The following is a 15,250-nucleotide window of genomic DNA, read 5'->3' as shown; positions in this document are numbered from 1 at the left end:
TATCCATCAGCAACTTGGAAAGCTACAATCCAACAACATTTGAAATGTGTTTTTTTAATGTATTCTTTTTAAATCCTGTTGATTTTATCTGTATTTTCTAAAACAAACATTTTGCACTATTTTATGTAAACCGCTTAAGAGACTTTTTCTTCCTTCATTCCCTCTTTCGTAGAGGATAAGGCTATCAAAGGCTACTAGCCACAATGGCTATGCTCTTCTACTACGGCTAGAGGAATTATGCCTCTGAATGCCAGTTGTTGGGAATCACAAGCGCGGAGAATGCTCATGCGCTCAGGTCCTGCTTGCAGGCTGCCCAGAGACATCTGCTTGGCCACTGTGAGAACAGGATGCTGGACCCAATGGGCCGCTGGCCAGATCCCGCAGGGTCTTCTTATGTTCTTACGGTTAAGCGGTCTATACATTTTGTTAAACAAAATTAAAAACAAAGTGGAAGCCCTTTGGGGTTGCCAACCCAAATGGCTTCCCCAGGCTTCACCCTCGCTCACCTTCCTCTTCCGGGGGATGGGGTCGCCAAACAGGAAGTGAGTCGCTTCAGTCTCCTCAAGGTCCGACTGCAGAGAAGAAAGGAAACTGGGGGCTGCATCTGTGGAGAGTGGTGGCGATGGTGTCGAGGGGGTGGAGAGATCGCTGGGGGGGTCCCACCTCCAGTCTCCGCTGTTGTTGCTGCTGCTACAGCTGGAGGACATGGCAGGAACTTCCTTCCAAACATCGCCGTTGGTTTCTGCCATGGGAAAAAGCTGTCAGAATGTACATCCTGCTGGTGACACGGATGCACCAAACCCATCTTAAAATGCTTTTAAGCACCCAAAGCAACAGCTGCTGTTTCAGTGATGGATCACTGCAACCCTGTGCTGGAGTTTGGAGGGACTGCCTCTGAAAACAGTCCAGGATATGCCTGCAAGATAGCCAACTAGACCTGGGCATTACAGACATATTAAGCCAATACTATTGTCATCGTCACTGACTCACAGCCCATTTTCAGCCCCAATTCAAAATGCTGGTTTTGACCTTTCAGAGTAGGGTGGGGGTGAATGAATGAATGAATGAATCTTTATTTTTACCCCACCCTTTTTCCAAAACTGGAACTCAGGGCAGCTTACAAATATAAACTACACATAGGTAGTTCACCGCCCAGAGAGCTATCGCTAGTCGGGCGGTATATAAATTTAATAAATAATAATAATAATAATAATAATAGGTAAAAAAAACATACAAAAATATACAATTAAAATAGAATTAAACTATTCGTAACATTAAAATCATGAAACATACACTTAAGATACTAAAACAATTTAAAACATTAAGAATAGGACCATGGAACAATACAACAGACCTTATGAGGCCCTATCTTAAACATCTTCTAGTTCAAAAGCCCATCGGAATAAAAAAGTCTTTGCCTGCCGACGGAAGGATAGCAAGGAAGGGGCCATTCATGCTTCCCTAGGAAGAGAGTTCCAGAACCTGGGGGCAGCCACCAAGAAGGCCCTATCTCACGTCCCTACCAATTGCGCTTGCGAAGGTGTTGGGACTGAGAGAAGGGCCTCTCCTGAGGATCTCAACGCCCGGGCAGGCTCATATGGGGAGATACGGTCTGGGTGCTGAAAGTGCAACAGCAGGGATCATTCAGTGTGCAACTTAAGGGTTAATCCTGTTACTGTTATAGTGTGCTAACCAAGGGGGGTTAGGTGTTGCTTAGCAACCAAGCGGAGTGGCATGATATGCTCTGATTAGCTGTGTAGTTTTGAGGGAGTTTTCCCTCTGTATGTCTGGTTGAGTGTCTCCCTGCTATGTATAAGGCCTGAACTAAGAACAACAAAAGTGCTTCTTTTTTTCTCCTCAAATTATGCATTGTTTTGTTCAGTTTCCCCAATAAAGTGATATCAGGACTTTTTGCTCTGGGCTCTGTCTGCATTAAGTGACTTTGCCAACAGGGGGAACCTTTTTCAGACCGAGGGCCACATTCCGTTGTGGGGAACCTCCTGGGGGCCACAACCAGTGACAGGCAGGTCCAAAAGCAAAAGTGGGCAGAGCAACAGATGCGACTCTTACCTTTGTACAATGGGCTACATTCCAGCCATGCAAAAGCCAGATGTTTCTATACGCGCCTATATCTCCATGCTCAATCCAGGCAAGCAGAGAACCTGGTGGCCAATGCTGGGCTAAGGGACAAAACCGCCTGACATAGAACAAGGCAGTTTCTTGTCAGGCACCTCAAATTATCTTGTGGCACCTTGAAGACTGACAGGCACACTTTGTGACATTAGCTATCCATCAGACAAAGCGCAGTGGGTCAAACAGAGGCCAGACACGCGTGGAAGGATCTGAAACACAGCAGGCGTGAGGTCTCCTTCAACTGGCGACTGTCGCTGCTCCTAGATGAGGAAGCACACACCTCTCCTCTCCAAGCGCACCCTCCCCACCTGTCCCCCATTGCCGTACCTGAGCAGAAACCATTGGGTGGGTTGTTAAGCACCACGGGGCTGGTGGAGAGGCTCGTGAGCACCGCCGCTGCTATGACCTCGTCAGGCCCGGCCTTCTCTGACAACTTTCTGCAGGGCAGAGGAGAAAACACTGTCAGAGGCAACATCCAGCACAACCCCCTGCATGGAACCTGCCACAGCCGCTCACCAGGATCCAGCCACCTGCAGCTACCTCCAGAAACTTAAATATAATCCAACACTTGTTATATTCCAGTGCTTTGCTAGCTTCTTACAAGTCTTAGGGCAGCTTTCACCAAGTGGGCACCCTCTGGAGGTTTTGGACTACAACTCCCACGAGCTCCAGCCAGCCTAGCCTTTTGAGAGAGGACGCTGTGCAGATCTACTCCCTTTAGGATTTCTCCACCATCCACTCCCAAAGAAATACTGAGGGAACCTGAGAATGACGTGCGTCTCTCCCCACTAAGTGCCTAGAACATCTTTTGCCAACCTGGCATCCTCCAGCGGTTTTGGACTATCACTCCCATCAGCCCTAGCCAGCTCAGCTGTACTACAAAACAACTGGAGGGCACCAGGTTGGCAAAAGCAAGCCTAGAGTGAACGAGCTACCTGTGTGTGCGTATCAGCTATCACACTGGTGGCATTCATACAAGTATTAACTGTTGTTCCTGGAACTACATTTTGAAAAATGAAATTTCCAGCCCTCAAGGTTTATGTGTTTATATTCATAAATACTTTAAAAAGAAAAACACGAAACAAGGTTTACGTATAAAATAGATTTATCCTACCTTGCAACCAACTGGTCTATATATCAGCTTACACAACCACATAAAAACGGGAATTTCAGCAAAGCAATGTTTTACTGAGATATACTTGAAATTCTGCAGACAGCACTTGCAACAGGATTAAGTTTTCTGAAGATTTGGCACTCTGCAGACGCCCCACCCTTCATTTGTACCCACTGGGCTTCCTCTTTCTAGTATCCTCCCCTAGACAGGCCCTTCCCTCACTCCACCCCACTAATTTAACTTCACATACACATTAAAAAAGCACTCCAAACAAGAAAAGACCCATACTAGGCTTAAAATGGAATGGCCACTTTTGTGCCAAGGTTAGCACACATAAGCATAACTTAAACTGACGTCAATAAAACGCTGAAAGCCAGAGGTGTGCTCTCTTGGAGAATCTGGACTTCCTCAGTGAACAGCACAGAGAGCTTAGAACATCCCATAAACAAGCACAGCTGCCAAACCCGACCATCATGTTCTAGTTTAACGGAAGGTCATGACGATTGGCTGGCACTGTGCCCGCACAGCCAAGCATAGCCACAAAAACAGCAGCAGCACCAGGCAGCTCTTCCTAGAGTGACTCTAAAATAACTTTTGCAAAGACCAGAAGGAATTTTTTTTGGGGGGGGGGGGAAGCAAGATAAACATAACACCAGAAGGAAGAAAAGGAAAAGCCTCTGGTGTCGATGCATCATGCAAGATGAGATTTCTGCAGGACCTGCACAAGCATTCACTACCCAAGTTCAAAGTTGTGCTCTGTATAGAAAAGTAAAGCTTAACCCATCACAGCTCAGGTCAGGAGGCACACCCACACACAGATCTGTCCACTTGACAGCAACAGCGGTGGTGAACCTGTGACCCTCCATATTTCACCCTGTAATGCAGGTGGAAGAGCATCCAGCACAGGGAGGCAAAGAAGTGACCCTCCAGATGTTGCCAGACTCCAACTATCATAATCTCTGACAATTGGACATTATCATTTATATTTATTACTTCCTTGTTACCCAAAGGTCTGGGCAACTTACAGCACTGTTAAAAACAAAAGTAAATAAACCATACCATGCCATAAAAAAAACCAATGAAACAACAAGCCCCCCTTCATACAGCTACATAAAGCTTTGGCAGCACATTAATATACGCAACATCATATCTATCAAATGCCTGGGGGAAAAGAAGAGTCCTTACCTGGCACCAAAAAGATGTCAAAGAAGGTGCCAGGCATTGGGGAGAGCCATTCCACAGACAGGGAGCCACAACTGAAAAGTCCCTCTCCCTTGTCACCACCCTCCGAGCCTCCCTTGGGAGGGAGGGCTGGAGAAGGGCTTTAAAAGATCTAAGGGTCCAGGTAAGTTCATTTCAGGAGAGGGGTTCTGCAGCCGTTAAGAGCTTTATAGGACAAAACCAGCACTTTGAATTGGGCTTGGAAGCATACAGGCAGCCAGAGTAACTGGAACAGTATTGGTGTTATATGACCTGTTCTCTTTGCACCCATCAACTATCAGGCAGCCATGTTCTGCACTAACTGAAGCTTCCAAACCATTTTCAAAGGCAGGCCCACATAAAGCGCATTGGACATGCTGACTAGGGCTGATGGAGTCCCAACAACACCTGGAAGAACACAGGTTCCCTATCCCTGTGATGGCAAAGCAAGAATGCCTGGTCATTAACAGAGGACTAAATGCAGGTTGAACATGTCTAGCCATACTTTCTGCTCAACTTCAAAGCAAGGCTCAGCATCCGTGAAAGAACACCACCACATACAGCCATGACCAAAGAGAAGGAGGAGCCTGTGACACTTACCTGGTGTCACCGAGATGCTGTTGGACTTCAACTCCCATCAGCCCCATCCATCATGACCAATGGTCCGAGATGGTGGGCATGCTAGTCCAGCAACATCCAGAGGGCACCAGGTTGGAGAAGGATTGCTAATTTATTTATTTTATTAAATTTATATCCCATTCTTCCTCCCAAAGGGAGCCTAGGGCAGCAAACAAATGATAAAGCACAAAAAATATCTAAAACAAACATCTTATGGGATTAAAACTGGGCAGAGTGAGAGTTGGAACACAAATGTTCCAAATTCTATTCCAGTCTCGGAATTTGGGGGTGAGGGGTTCAAGCTGAATTTTCAGTTCAAGTCCATCTGACTCACTGATTTCATATAAGACAAACGCGAACGATAAATAGGAGTGACCCCCTTTGCCCCCCCTTCCCCCAAACTGGGGCTACATTCACACCATACATTTATTCCACTATTATTCCACTTTAAACAGCCATGGCTTCCCCCAAAGAATCATGGGAAGTGTAGTTTGTGGAGGGTGCTGAGAGTTGTTAGGAGACACCCTTTTCACCTCACAGAGCTACAATTTCTAGAGTGGTTTAACAGTCATTTCCGCTTCCCAGCAAACTCTGGGAATTGTGAGGGGAATTGGGGTCTCCTAACAACTCCCAGCACCCTCTACAAACTACACTTCTCAGGATACTTTGGGGGAAGCTATGACTGTTTCAATACTCCTACTGGGAGGAAGGGCGGGATATAAATTAAATAATAAATAAATAAATAAAACAATCATGGAATAAATGTCTGGTGTGAATGTGGTCTGGATCACTCTGAAAGCAAAAACTCTCAAATTCAAGGCCATCAAATCTCCCGGCTCCCAAAAACATCTTAAGCCCGGTTAAGCCCTCAACATTTTCAGGCCCAGGGCTCCAGTCGAATGCTCTAATCCCAAATTGCTGCACCAGAATGCCTGTGTTTGCCCTCCTCCCTTTAGGATGGCTTAAAAGGACAGAGGCGAGCAAAGTGCCTGTGTTTTTAATAGGCGGCAAAGAGGAGAGAATTCTGGCAGGGGCAGCTTCTCATGCAGGGGTGGAAAAATGACATTTGCCAAAACATCACCATGTACACAACAATCAAAGATAGCTCTTCCTTCTTTGTACCCTGTCACCATTTCCTGCCTCTCTCCTCCTCTTAAAAAAGAAATGGTGGAAAGACTAATATTTGGTTGGCACAAGGCCACCTTGTTGGTCCTGACCCGACCCATCAGTTGGAGACCAACGAGTCTCAACTGAACTCCTAGAGAGCCATTGTAGTGTAGTGGTTAGAGCGTCGGACTAGGACCTAGAAGACCAGGGTTCAAGTCCCCACCCCACCAATGAATCTCATTTGGGTGACCTTGAGCGAGTCACAGTCTAGCAACCTCACAGGGTTGTTGCGAAGATAAATGGAGAGGGAGGAGAACCATGTATGCTATCTTGAGCTCCTTGGAGGAAAGGTGGGATAGAACTGTAATACTACAATAAATAACAAATTAGGCAGGAATGGGAAACCTCTGGGGGTCCCTTCAGATGTTACTGGACTCCAATTCCCATCGACTCCAGCCAGCATGGTCAATAGTCGGGGTGATGGGCATATGGGAGGCCACACAGTCCCCATTTCTGTGCCAGATGCTCAGCTGTCCGCTTAACGGGCATGTGGAGCACCTCATTGAATCACCAAGTTACGCCCAGTTAATGGTCATGGCTTCCCCCTTCCTGCAGAAACCCTCAGAGCTGAGTTTTTAAGAGATGCCAATAAAAACTGAGGGAGAATCAAGACTTCCTCACAAAATCCTATTTCCCAGGATCCCACTGGATGGAGCAGGGGCAGCCCTGTGAGGGTGCAAAACATGGCAAGGCAGCCCCTCAGATTTCCCAAGTCTTCCTTGGGAAGGACTGGAAACTTGCGTTCCTATTTTTTTTTTTTAAAGGAAAGCAGTTCCCCCCCCAAAGGACTCCAAAGCTGTGCCACAAAAACCCTTCCAAGAAGGAAGTCATGCGCCCCTGATGCATTTTGAATATGGGTGCATTTGGTCTATCCTGGAGTACACAGTAAGTTCCATTTCTCCTTCCATTCCCCAAACAGCAACTCCCATCCTGGCTCTTGAAATAAGCCCTGGCCTGAGTCCACAGGATGACATTTGTGTGTATGGGGTGTGTGTGGGGGGGGGAGAGGCTAGGCCATCCAAGTGGTGTGACGACACACAGGATTTCAACAATGCCTGCATTCTCCCTCCTGCTCCCTCCCTGCCCCCCACCCCAGGAGTCTCATTGAAGCCATCGCACCCAGACGCTCCCCACACACACACACACAGTTCACCACCCCAGAGGGTGAGGGTTGCACAACACTGGTTAATCTGTTACGTTCCAGGGCAACGATAAGTCACAGCTGAAGCAACTGTCTTTTTCATTTTTTCTTTGGAGAAGCAGCTCTGACAAAGTAACTCCACTGAGCCTCTGTTGTATTTGCCACTCCCCCCCAACACCCCCCCAAAAAAGATGAGCAGGACTTCTTTACTCTCTCCCTTCTGTCTCCTCACCATCATAGTGGAACAGACAGACAGAGGACTATGCTGAACAATGGAGGCTTGATCTACATCAGAGGCAGGGAACCTCAGGTCCAGGAGCTAAATATGGCCCTCACTATCCAGCCCTTGGAGCTCTTCCCGGCTCACACCTCTCACTGGCTCTGCTCCATGTCCACCCCAAATACTTCTGCCTGGCGGGAATCCACCCCTAAACTGTGACAATGCCTTTTGCTTACCTGGAGAGTGGAGAGGGGAGACAGTGCATGCACGCACATAGAAACCTCTGATTTGGTTTGGATTCCTGCACTGCACAGGGGGTTGGACTTGATGGCCTTATAGGCCCCTTCCAATTCTACTATTCTGTGATTTTTTCCATGGCTGGAATGTTACCTGCTGTAGAAAGGTAAAGGCCGCCACCCATTGGCGTTTTTGCCCCACCCACCTTTTGCCTGGGTCTGCACTCACTTGTGGCGCTCAGCCCTGCCCACCACCATGCGGCCCTTGGAAGGTTGCCTACAAGGTAATGTGGCCTTTAGGCTGAAAAAGGTTCCTCAGCCCTAGTTTGCATCTATGCTGAGCAGGCTGCAATGTGAGCAGCTGAATTCCAACACTGAAGTGTGCCAAACATCCCCAACCCCATAATGTGAGGTGTACATTTTTGGGAGGCAGGAGGAGAGAAGAAGACGAGGATGACAGAGTTGTATTTTACAACTTGGTTCTGCTGGTTGTGTGACCTGGGCAGCCAGCCGGAAAGTCAAACTGATGAGACAGAAAAGCTTCCGTTCTCCTGCAAATGTCATAAGACAGGAAACACCAAGATTGGCTTGCAATTTCAGCATGTGTCACCTGACTTTCTCGCCACAGGGATGCATTAGCAAGCTGGCTGTACCATTTAGAAAACCACACACCTTGTAGTGAAACACACACTTTTTTAAAAAAAAGTTTGTTTTCACAGGATTTTTATCTCTCTCCTCCACCCCACTCCCCCAAGACACACACAGACGGCGTTTAATTGGAACTTGGGGGGAGTCAATTCACACAAGGGGTGGTGAAAAGGGATGTGCGTATTCCACCCAACTCAGATTTGTTACAAAATTTTCCATTAATTCGCTTATCCTCCACTGTTGTCTCTAGCTACTTTCTCCACACCTGGCATAATCTTATACAGTTCTATCATGTCCCCCCCTCACTCACTTTTTTTCAAACTAAAAAAGCCAAACCTCAAGTATTAGAATCTATCCTCATAAAGCAGTTTTTCTTTTTGAAACCGAGTCAAGTTGGTAGTTCTCATGACTGCCATAACATACTTGCTATGCCGAGACCATCTCAGGAGCCAGAAAGAAATAAGTTGGTCCAGCAACTGGGGGAAGGGGCTATAGTGACATGTACAGCCTCTCACACTTTCCAATGCCTAGAAAAACTGGATTAGAACTATGCAAAGATATTAAACACTTGAGAGTCCAGACTTCTGGGCTGGCTTTGGTAGCCACGGCAAAATTGTGTTTGCTAGTCTTCTGATCCTCCCCTTTTCCTGGTTTGGCTGCTGAACAACTTAGAAAGCTCCCTTGTTGCCTTTCCTTGGAAGAAAGGGTGGAAGAACTTGTTGGTTTGGCTGCAGAATAATTGAGGAGCTCCCCCTTGCTTATGTTCCCTGCAAAAAAGGGGGGAAGCTTGTTGGTTTGGCTGCAAGGCAACAGCCAGCCACCCCCCCAACAGCCAAAAACCCATAACGTTAGGGAAGGAGTGAGGATGGGGGTGCAACCAAAGGGGTGATTCCCACGCACCCTTCCAGCAAAAAATATAGATGCCATAAACAAAGTATGTAAAACTAATTAATTTTGCACCAATGACAGAATTTGGCTTTGTTCAGCACAATATCTGGATAGCCTGGGTGCAATCCCCCCCCCCCAAAAAAACATAGACAGCCAGCCCTGATCACACGTTCTACACCGCACGGGCTGTCGAAGTCATCATCAGCCTTTCCGTTCAAGCAAGCTTTGCTCTAAGAAGAAGTGAGCTTGGAAAAGTTACTTTTTTGAACTACAACTCCCAACAGCCCCAGCCAGCATGGCGCTGGCTGGGGCTGATGGTAGTTGTAGTTCAAAAAAAGTAACTTTTCCAAGCTCTGGACTCTCCCAGCTGCAGCAAAGCAAGTTGCTGCTATCAGAGGGCAAGCGCTGCCAGGCAAGCTTTAAAGCAAGCAAACAGACCACACAATGTACAAACAATTGCATTAAGGCTCTTCCCTCCCAAGCGCACAGGCTATCGCCCAGCTCTCAACTCCCACATTACTTCCTGCGGCAGGCAGCTCATGAGCCCAAAAAGGACAAACAAATAATGCATTTCTTTTCACTCCAAGCTCAGCCTCTGGCTGCCAACTATCCCGACTGGAGAAAAGTAAGATCAGAGCGGGAACTTTCCGTTACCATCCCTTAGCAGTGAAGTAGCAACTGAACCACAGGGGCTTTTCACTTAAAGAGAGAGATCTGGAAGGATATGCCTTGAATCCTGCACCTTCCACAGCTGCTACTTCTGCCAGTAGATGCTCTTTCAGAACTGACACCTGCAGAATAGTTATGGCCCTACAGAGTGTTTGTCCTTGATCCAGACAACTCCCATATTCCCAGTTATTTTTAAAGCAACCTACAGAAGGGAGTAGAAAAAGAGGAAGGCCAAACAAGAGATGGATTGATTCCATAAAGGAAGCCACAGACCTGAACTTACAAGATCTGAACAGGGTCGTTTATAAGAGATTATTGGTCATTGATTCACAGGGTCGCCATAAGTCGTAATCGACTTGAAGGCACATAACAACAACAACAGCAGCTTTACTCTGAACACAGCATTAAAACACAAGTACTTAATACATCACTAACAGCCCATTATGCAGAACATATCATACAGAAAGCGGGACTGGGTCAAGATGAAGGAGGTGTGAAAATTGGAGGGAGAAATGTGTGTGTGTGGGAGAAATACTGGTGTTGGAGGAGAGCTTAGCGCATACCATGGACTGCAAAAATGACAAATAACTGGGTGTCAGAACAAATTAAACCAGAACTGTCACTAGAAGCTAAAATGATGAAACTGAGGATATCATACTTTGGACACATTATGAGAAGACATAGTTCACTAGAAAAGACAATAATGCTGGGAAAAACAGAAGGGAGTAGAAAAAGAGGAAGGCCAAACAAGAGATGGATTGATTCCATAACGGAAGCCACAGACCTGAACTTACAAGATCTGAACAGGGTCGTTTATAAGAGATGCTACTGGAGGTCATTGATTCACAGAGTCGCCATAAATCATAATCGACTTGAAGGCACATAACAACAGCTTTAATTTGAAGGTGGTAGAAAGCTAGAAACAAGGAGGTCTGGTTTGCTAGATTTTCACGACAAACGCTCTCATCAGTAAACATCTGTCCAAATTTAATTCAGAACGTGCTGCCCAATCCTATGCAAACTCAGTGGGGCTTAATTCCAAGGAACCCTCAGCCTTTGCTCATCTTTTTCCTCTGGACTTTGGCCCCAGACTGTTTTCTGAATAATCCGGTACAACAAAATGGGCTCGAGTTCCAAAACTGGGCTCTGCTGCTTAAGCGGAATAGATGAAGCATTTTAGGCTGCTGCTTAATGGCTCTCGATCTCCCCCGCATACACACCCAGCAATGAGAGGGAGGAAGGGGAAGCCTGTCTTTTGGTACTCAAAAGAAGGGGGCTAAACTTACCCCTCCCCTATCCATTCATAATTAAAATCAGCACATCTGCTTTCCTCTAATGAGCTCAGCCAACCGTGAGTCAGGCCCCCCTTTATTTAATCCAAAGGGAAAATATCTAATTATTTTGATATATGTCACCATCCATGTGCATGGCACTTTACCAGAACATAGGTCTCTGCCCCGAGGAGTTTCAGAGACTTAAATTCAACACAGTGAAAGCAACAGAAGGAGAGGAAGAAGGCACGTTCAGTAACATTGTGCATGTAGGCTTGCTCAGTGCAAAAAAGGGGAAGGGCCGGAGCTCTGGGGTACAGCATCTGCCTTGCACACACAGGATCCCAGGTTCAATCCCCAGCTTCTCCAGGTAGGGCTGGGAGAGACTCCTGCCTGAAAACCCGGCGGCAGCAACTGCCAATCAGTGTAGGCAATACTGAGCTAGACAGACCAATGGTCTAGTTCAGTATAAGGCAGTTTCTTGTAGTCCTATGATTGGAGTATGGGTCGAGCCAGAGGCTTTATGGAAAAGGTGGATTTTGAGGAGGGATTTGCAGCCTCTCTCTCTCTCTCTCTCTCTCTCTCTCTCTCTCTCTGTGTGTGTGTGTGTGTGTGTGTGTGTGTGTGTGTGTGTGAGAGTGAGTGAGTGAGTGAGTGAGTGAGTGAGTGAGTGAGTGAGTGAGTGAGTGAGTGAGTGAGTGAGTGAGTGAGTGAGTGAGTGAGTGAGAGAGAGAGAGAGAGAGAGAGAGAGAGAGAGAGAGAGAGAGAGAGAGAGACTTTCTTTCCCACCCCAAATCCTCCAGACATATAAAAGAAAAGGAGAATGAATATGCACAGCACACATAAACACACCCAGTACACCAGGCTAGTACAGACAGAGACGCCGGGGCAGTCCGTGCTGACAGGAGAAGCCAAGTGGGCAACTGGCCAAGCCTAGTTGTTTACTACAGGAGCAATGCCTTAACAGGTCTCTTTAGACTGCTCTGTGCTGCAGGGGCTCAGATGCAACACGCTGCGATGATTGAGTGTCAAGGTATTGCATGCCTGCAAGGGAGGATCAGCAGCCCTTCCGCCCTGCACCAGTGTGCACACGCCTCTTAAGAGCTGCCGCAAGCCTGAAGAAATGCCCTCCTCAGCCAAAGCCCGGGAGAGAGCTGACCAAAAATCAAACAAAACTAGAAGCCATTTTGCAACTGGACTTCTGCCCTGAAGAAGGAAGGCTTCCTTCCTGCACATGTTTGCATCGCATGCTTCCAATTGTATCACTTCCACCATTTAAGAGCCCCTTTGCCATGTGCTCGCAAGAAAAAAAAAAAATCCCAAGAAACTTCCAAAATTTGCATAAATTATACCACTTTGCATATTTTAATATGCATCTGCTTATGGGGAGAGAAGCCCTATTCAAAACACTGATGCTCCAGCCCCGCTGACCATTTAAAAAATCTCCCTCAGTCCTGTTTAGGCTCTTGAAATTTTCCTACACGCTTTCACGCCTATTTTTAGGCTTGAATGTGCCCCCTGCAAGCAATGTTGGGAAGGTGGTGACAAGAGAGAGGGCGTGTTGGTGGTGGCCCACCACCTATAGAATGCTCTTCTCCTGTGAGGCCTGCCTGGTGCTGACTTTAATATCTGTTCAGCACCTGATCAAGATCTTCCTCTACTTCCAATCTAATCATATCTGATGTTATCTGTTGGGGTTTTTTTGTTTGTTTATTCTCTGACACTGTTAGTCAACTGCTGTGCTCAGATGTTATAGATTTTATGGAGGGAGCATAGTTTTAATACTGTCATCATTTTGGTTATTCTGTTTCTAATTTATGTATACCGCTAAGTTGCCTTGAGATTTTTTTTAGGTTTAGGGCATCTGCAAAACGTAATAAATAATAATAATAATTTTAAAAACTTAATTTGAAAAGCAAGCATCCAGCCCTCAAGTAAAAGTTGAAATTGTCCAAATACCGAGTTTGGTACTGATACCAGTTTCTGGACTTGCACTGTGCAGTAGTAGAATTGTCAGGCTACACCTATCACTCATCTAAGCTCTGTATACGCTGTTCTAGGATTTGGCTACTTACAGACCACCACCACCACAAGCTGGCTTTTCCAGCCTGGGTATACAGGCCTGCTTAAGAACAATTCTGTAGTATGGAGAAGACTTTTAAATACCCAACCAGATTCCTTGACTCATTGCAGATCATCTCCAGGAGACCAGGAAGAGAAGTGTTATAGACACTAGAGATTTTGTTTTGCGCAAAATGGCAGCACCCATGCACAAGAGCGAGCTATCAAAAGGCTCCGGGAACCTCAGAGATTTGCAGATGAACAGCAAATCTTTTTTGGGGGGGGACCCACAAAAAGCTCAACAAGCAGTTATTAACATGCTCAGTCACCACAGAATGTTCACTATTGGGGGGCAATGAAAGCAAAGTAGAAGAAAGGATGGAATAGACTCTCAAGGTGGACTGACTGGAACCATTACTATAAACAATTCAAACTGCAACATTTTGTTGCAGGCTCTACTTGTAACATTGGTAGGGAAGTAACATTGGTATAGCACTGTCAAAGACCTTCACGTGCATTATCTGATGTAATCTTTAAAACAACCCTGTTAGATAAGTATTATTATTCAACATATTTGCAGATGGGGGTGGTATGCCGAAGGGCACCTATCAGGTTCACAGCAGAGGCGACACTTGAACCAGGGACTTCTTCATTCACAGCTCATGTATTCAGAGACTGTGTGGACAAGGAGAAAAGGGGGGCGGGGGAGGAGAGTGAATATGGAAGGCACAGGTTCAAGTCCCCATCCCAGAGATGCCTCCATCAAGTCATTCCCTCCATCTTGCAAATTAATACAAGAACCTTGAACCTGGCCCAGTAGCAGATAGGCAACCAGTGCAAGCTTTTGAGCACTGGAGTAAGGTGCTGGCAATAATCTGTCCCCATCAACAGTCTAAGTGCAACAGCTGGAGCCTCTGGACCAGATTGTTAGGAAGATTTAAAACAATAAAAATAAAGGCAGCTTTGTGCATTGTAGTGCAGTGGTTAGGGCACTGGCCTTAATGCCAGGGAACTCTGCGTTCAAATCCCTGCTCAGGCATGATGATGCCTCAGTGACCTTAACACCCAGGTGTGCTCTCTTTCTCTCAACCTAGCCTACTTTCCAGGGTTGTTGCAAGCTTCCAAGGGGAAGCACCTTGGATTTTTAAAAAAGTAAATAAATAAATTTATACAGCCCTCCAGTCCGTACCTTCACGCTCCAGCCATCATCGAGCCTAACCTAAATTCACTAGCAACATCACAGCCCCTTTGACTCTGTGAAAGGAGCTTATCTGAGACAGACTGGTCAGACAAAAGTTTAATCTTAACATATACCCCACTTGATGTAAAAGTGAACTGGGGTTTCCTCTCTTTATTTTTTCAACACAAAGCATACAGGGCCTTCCCAACAAAGATGACAAGGCCTAAAACAGGGGTAGCCAACATGGTGCCCTCCAACTCTCATCCTGCCTGACTCCTGGGCCAGGCTGGCTGGGACTGATGGGAGTTGGGTGTCCAATCACATATACAGGACACCATCGCTAGCTACCCCTGGCGTGGAGCAAGAACATCTGGATGGCACCACAGTGGCTTCCCTTGCACCCACAGAGAATCCTGGTCAATGGCAGCTATCAATTTATGAGTTCAGGCTGTGTGTAGGAGACCGTCTAGCATTCTCTCTATGGGCCTGAAAGGATCGCCTTTGGTTGACCTTTCCACTAGATGGCGCTCCGCCCATAGTTGCCTTGCTTGGGGTGGGGGGGAGGAAGTCACTTTCAGCTCCGCAGACAGCAAAGCGAGTCAGCACCTCCCTGCTTGTAATCTAAGGAGATTAAACACACACATAATTGCCGTCTGGTTTCAGGCGTATTTTTAGCCCTGGTGCTTCCCCGGCAGAAAGAGTGA

At 46.6% G+C, this 15,250-nt stretch overlaps 1 protein-coding gene across 1 annotated transcript in view; it reads right to left on the bottom strand.

The window, feature by feature from the left end:
- Positions 1-15,250, bottom strand: part of SLC2A4RG (SLC2A4 regulator) — a 43,666-nt gene that overhangs the window by 16,250 nt on the left and 12,166 nt on the right. Inside the window, exons 3-4 of the mRNA XM_061630158.1 lie at positions 2,461-2,570; positions 507-742 (exon numbers count right to left, since the gene is read on the bottom strand). Of these exons, the coding sequence (XP_061486142.1) occupies positions 507-742; positions 2,461-2,570 (346 nt within the window). The remainder of the gene's footprint in view (positions 1-506; positions 743-2,460; positions 2,571-15,250) is intronic.

Source organism: Rhineura floridana, chromosome 6, assembly GCF_030035675.1.
Source record: "Rhineura floridana isolate rRhiFlo1 chromosome 6, rRhiFlo1.hap2, whole genome shotgun sequence".
Classification (NCBI taxonomy): domain Eukaryota; kingdom Metazoa; phylum Chordata; class Lepidosauria; order Squamata; family Rhineuridae; genus Rhineura; species Rhineura floridana.
This window is presented reverse-complemented; position numbering and strand designations above follow the sequence as displayed.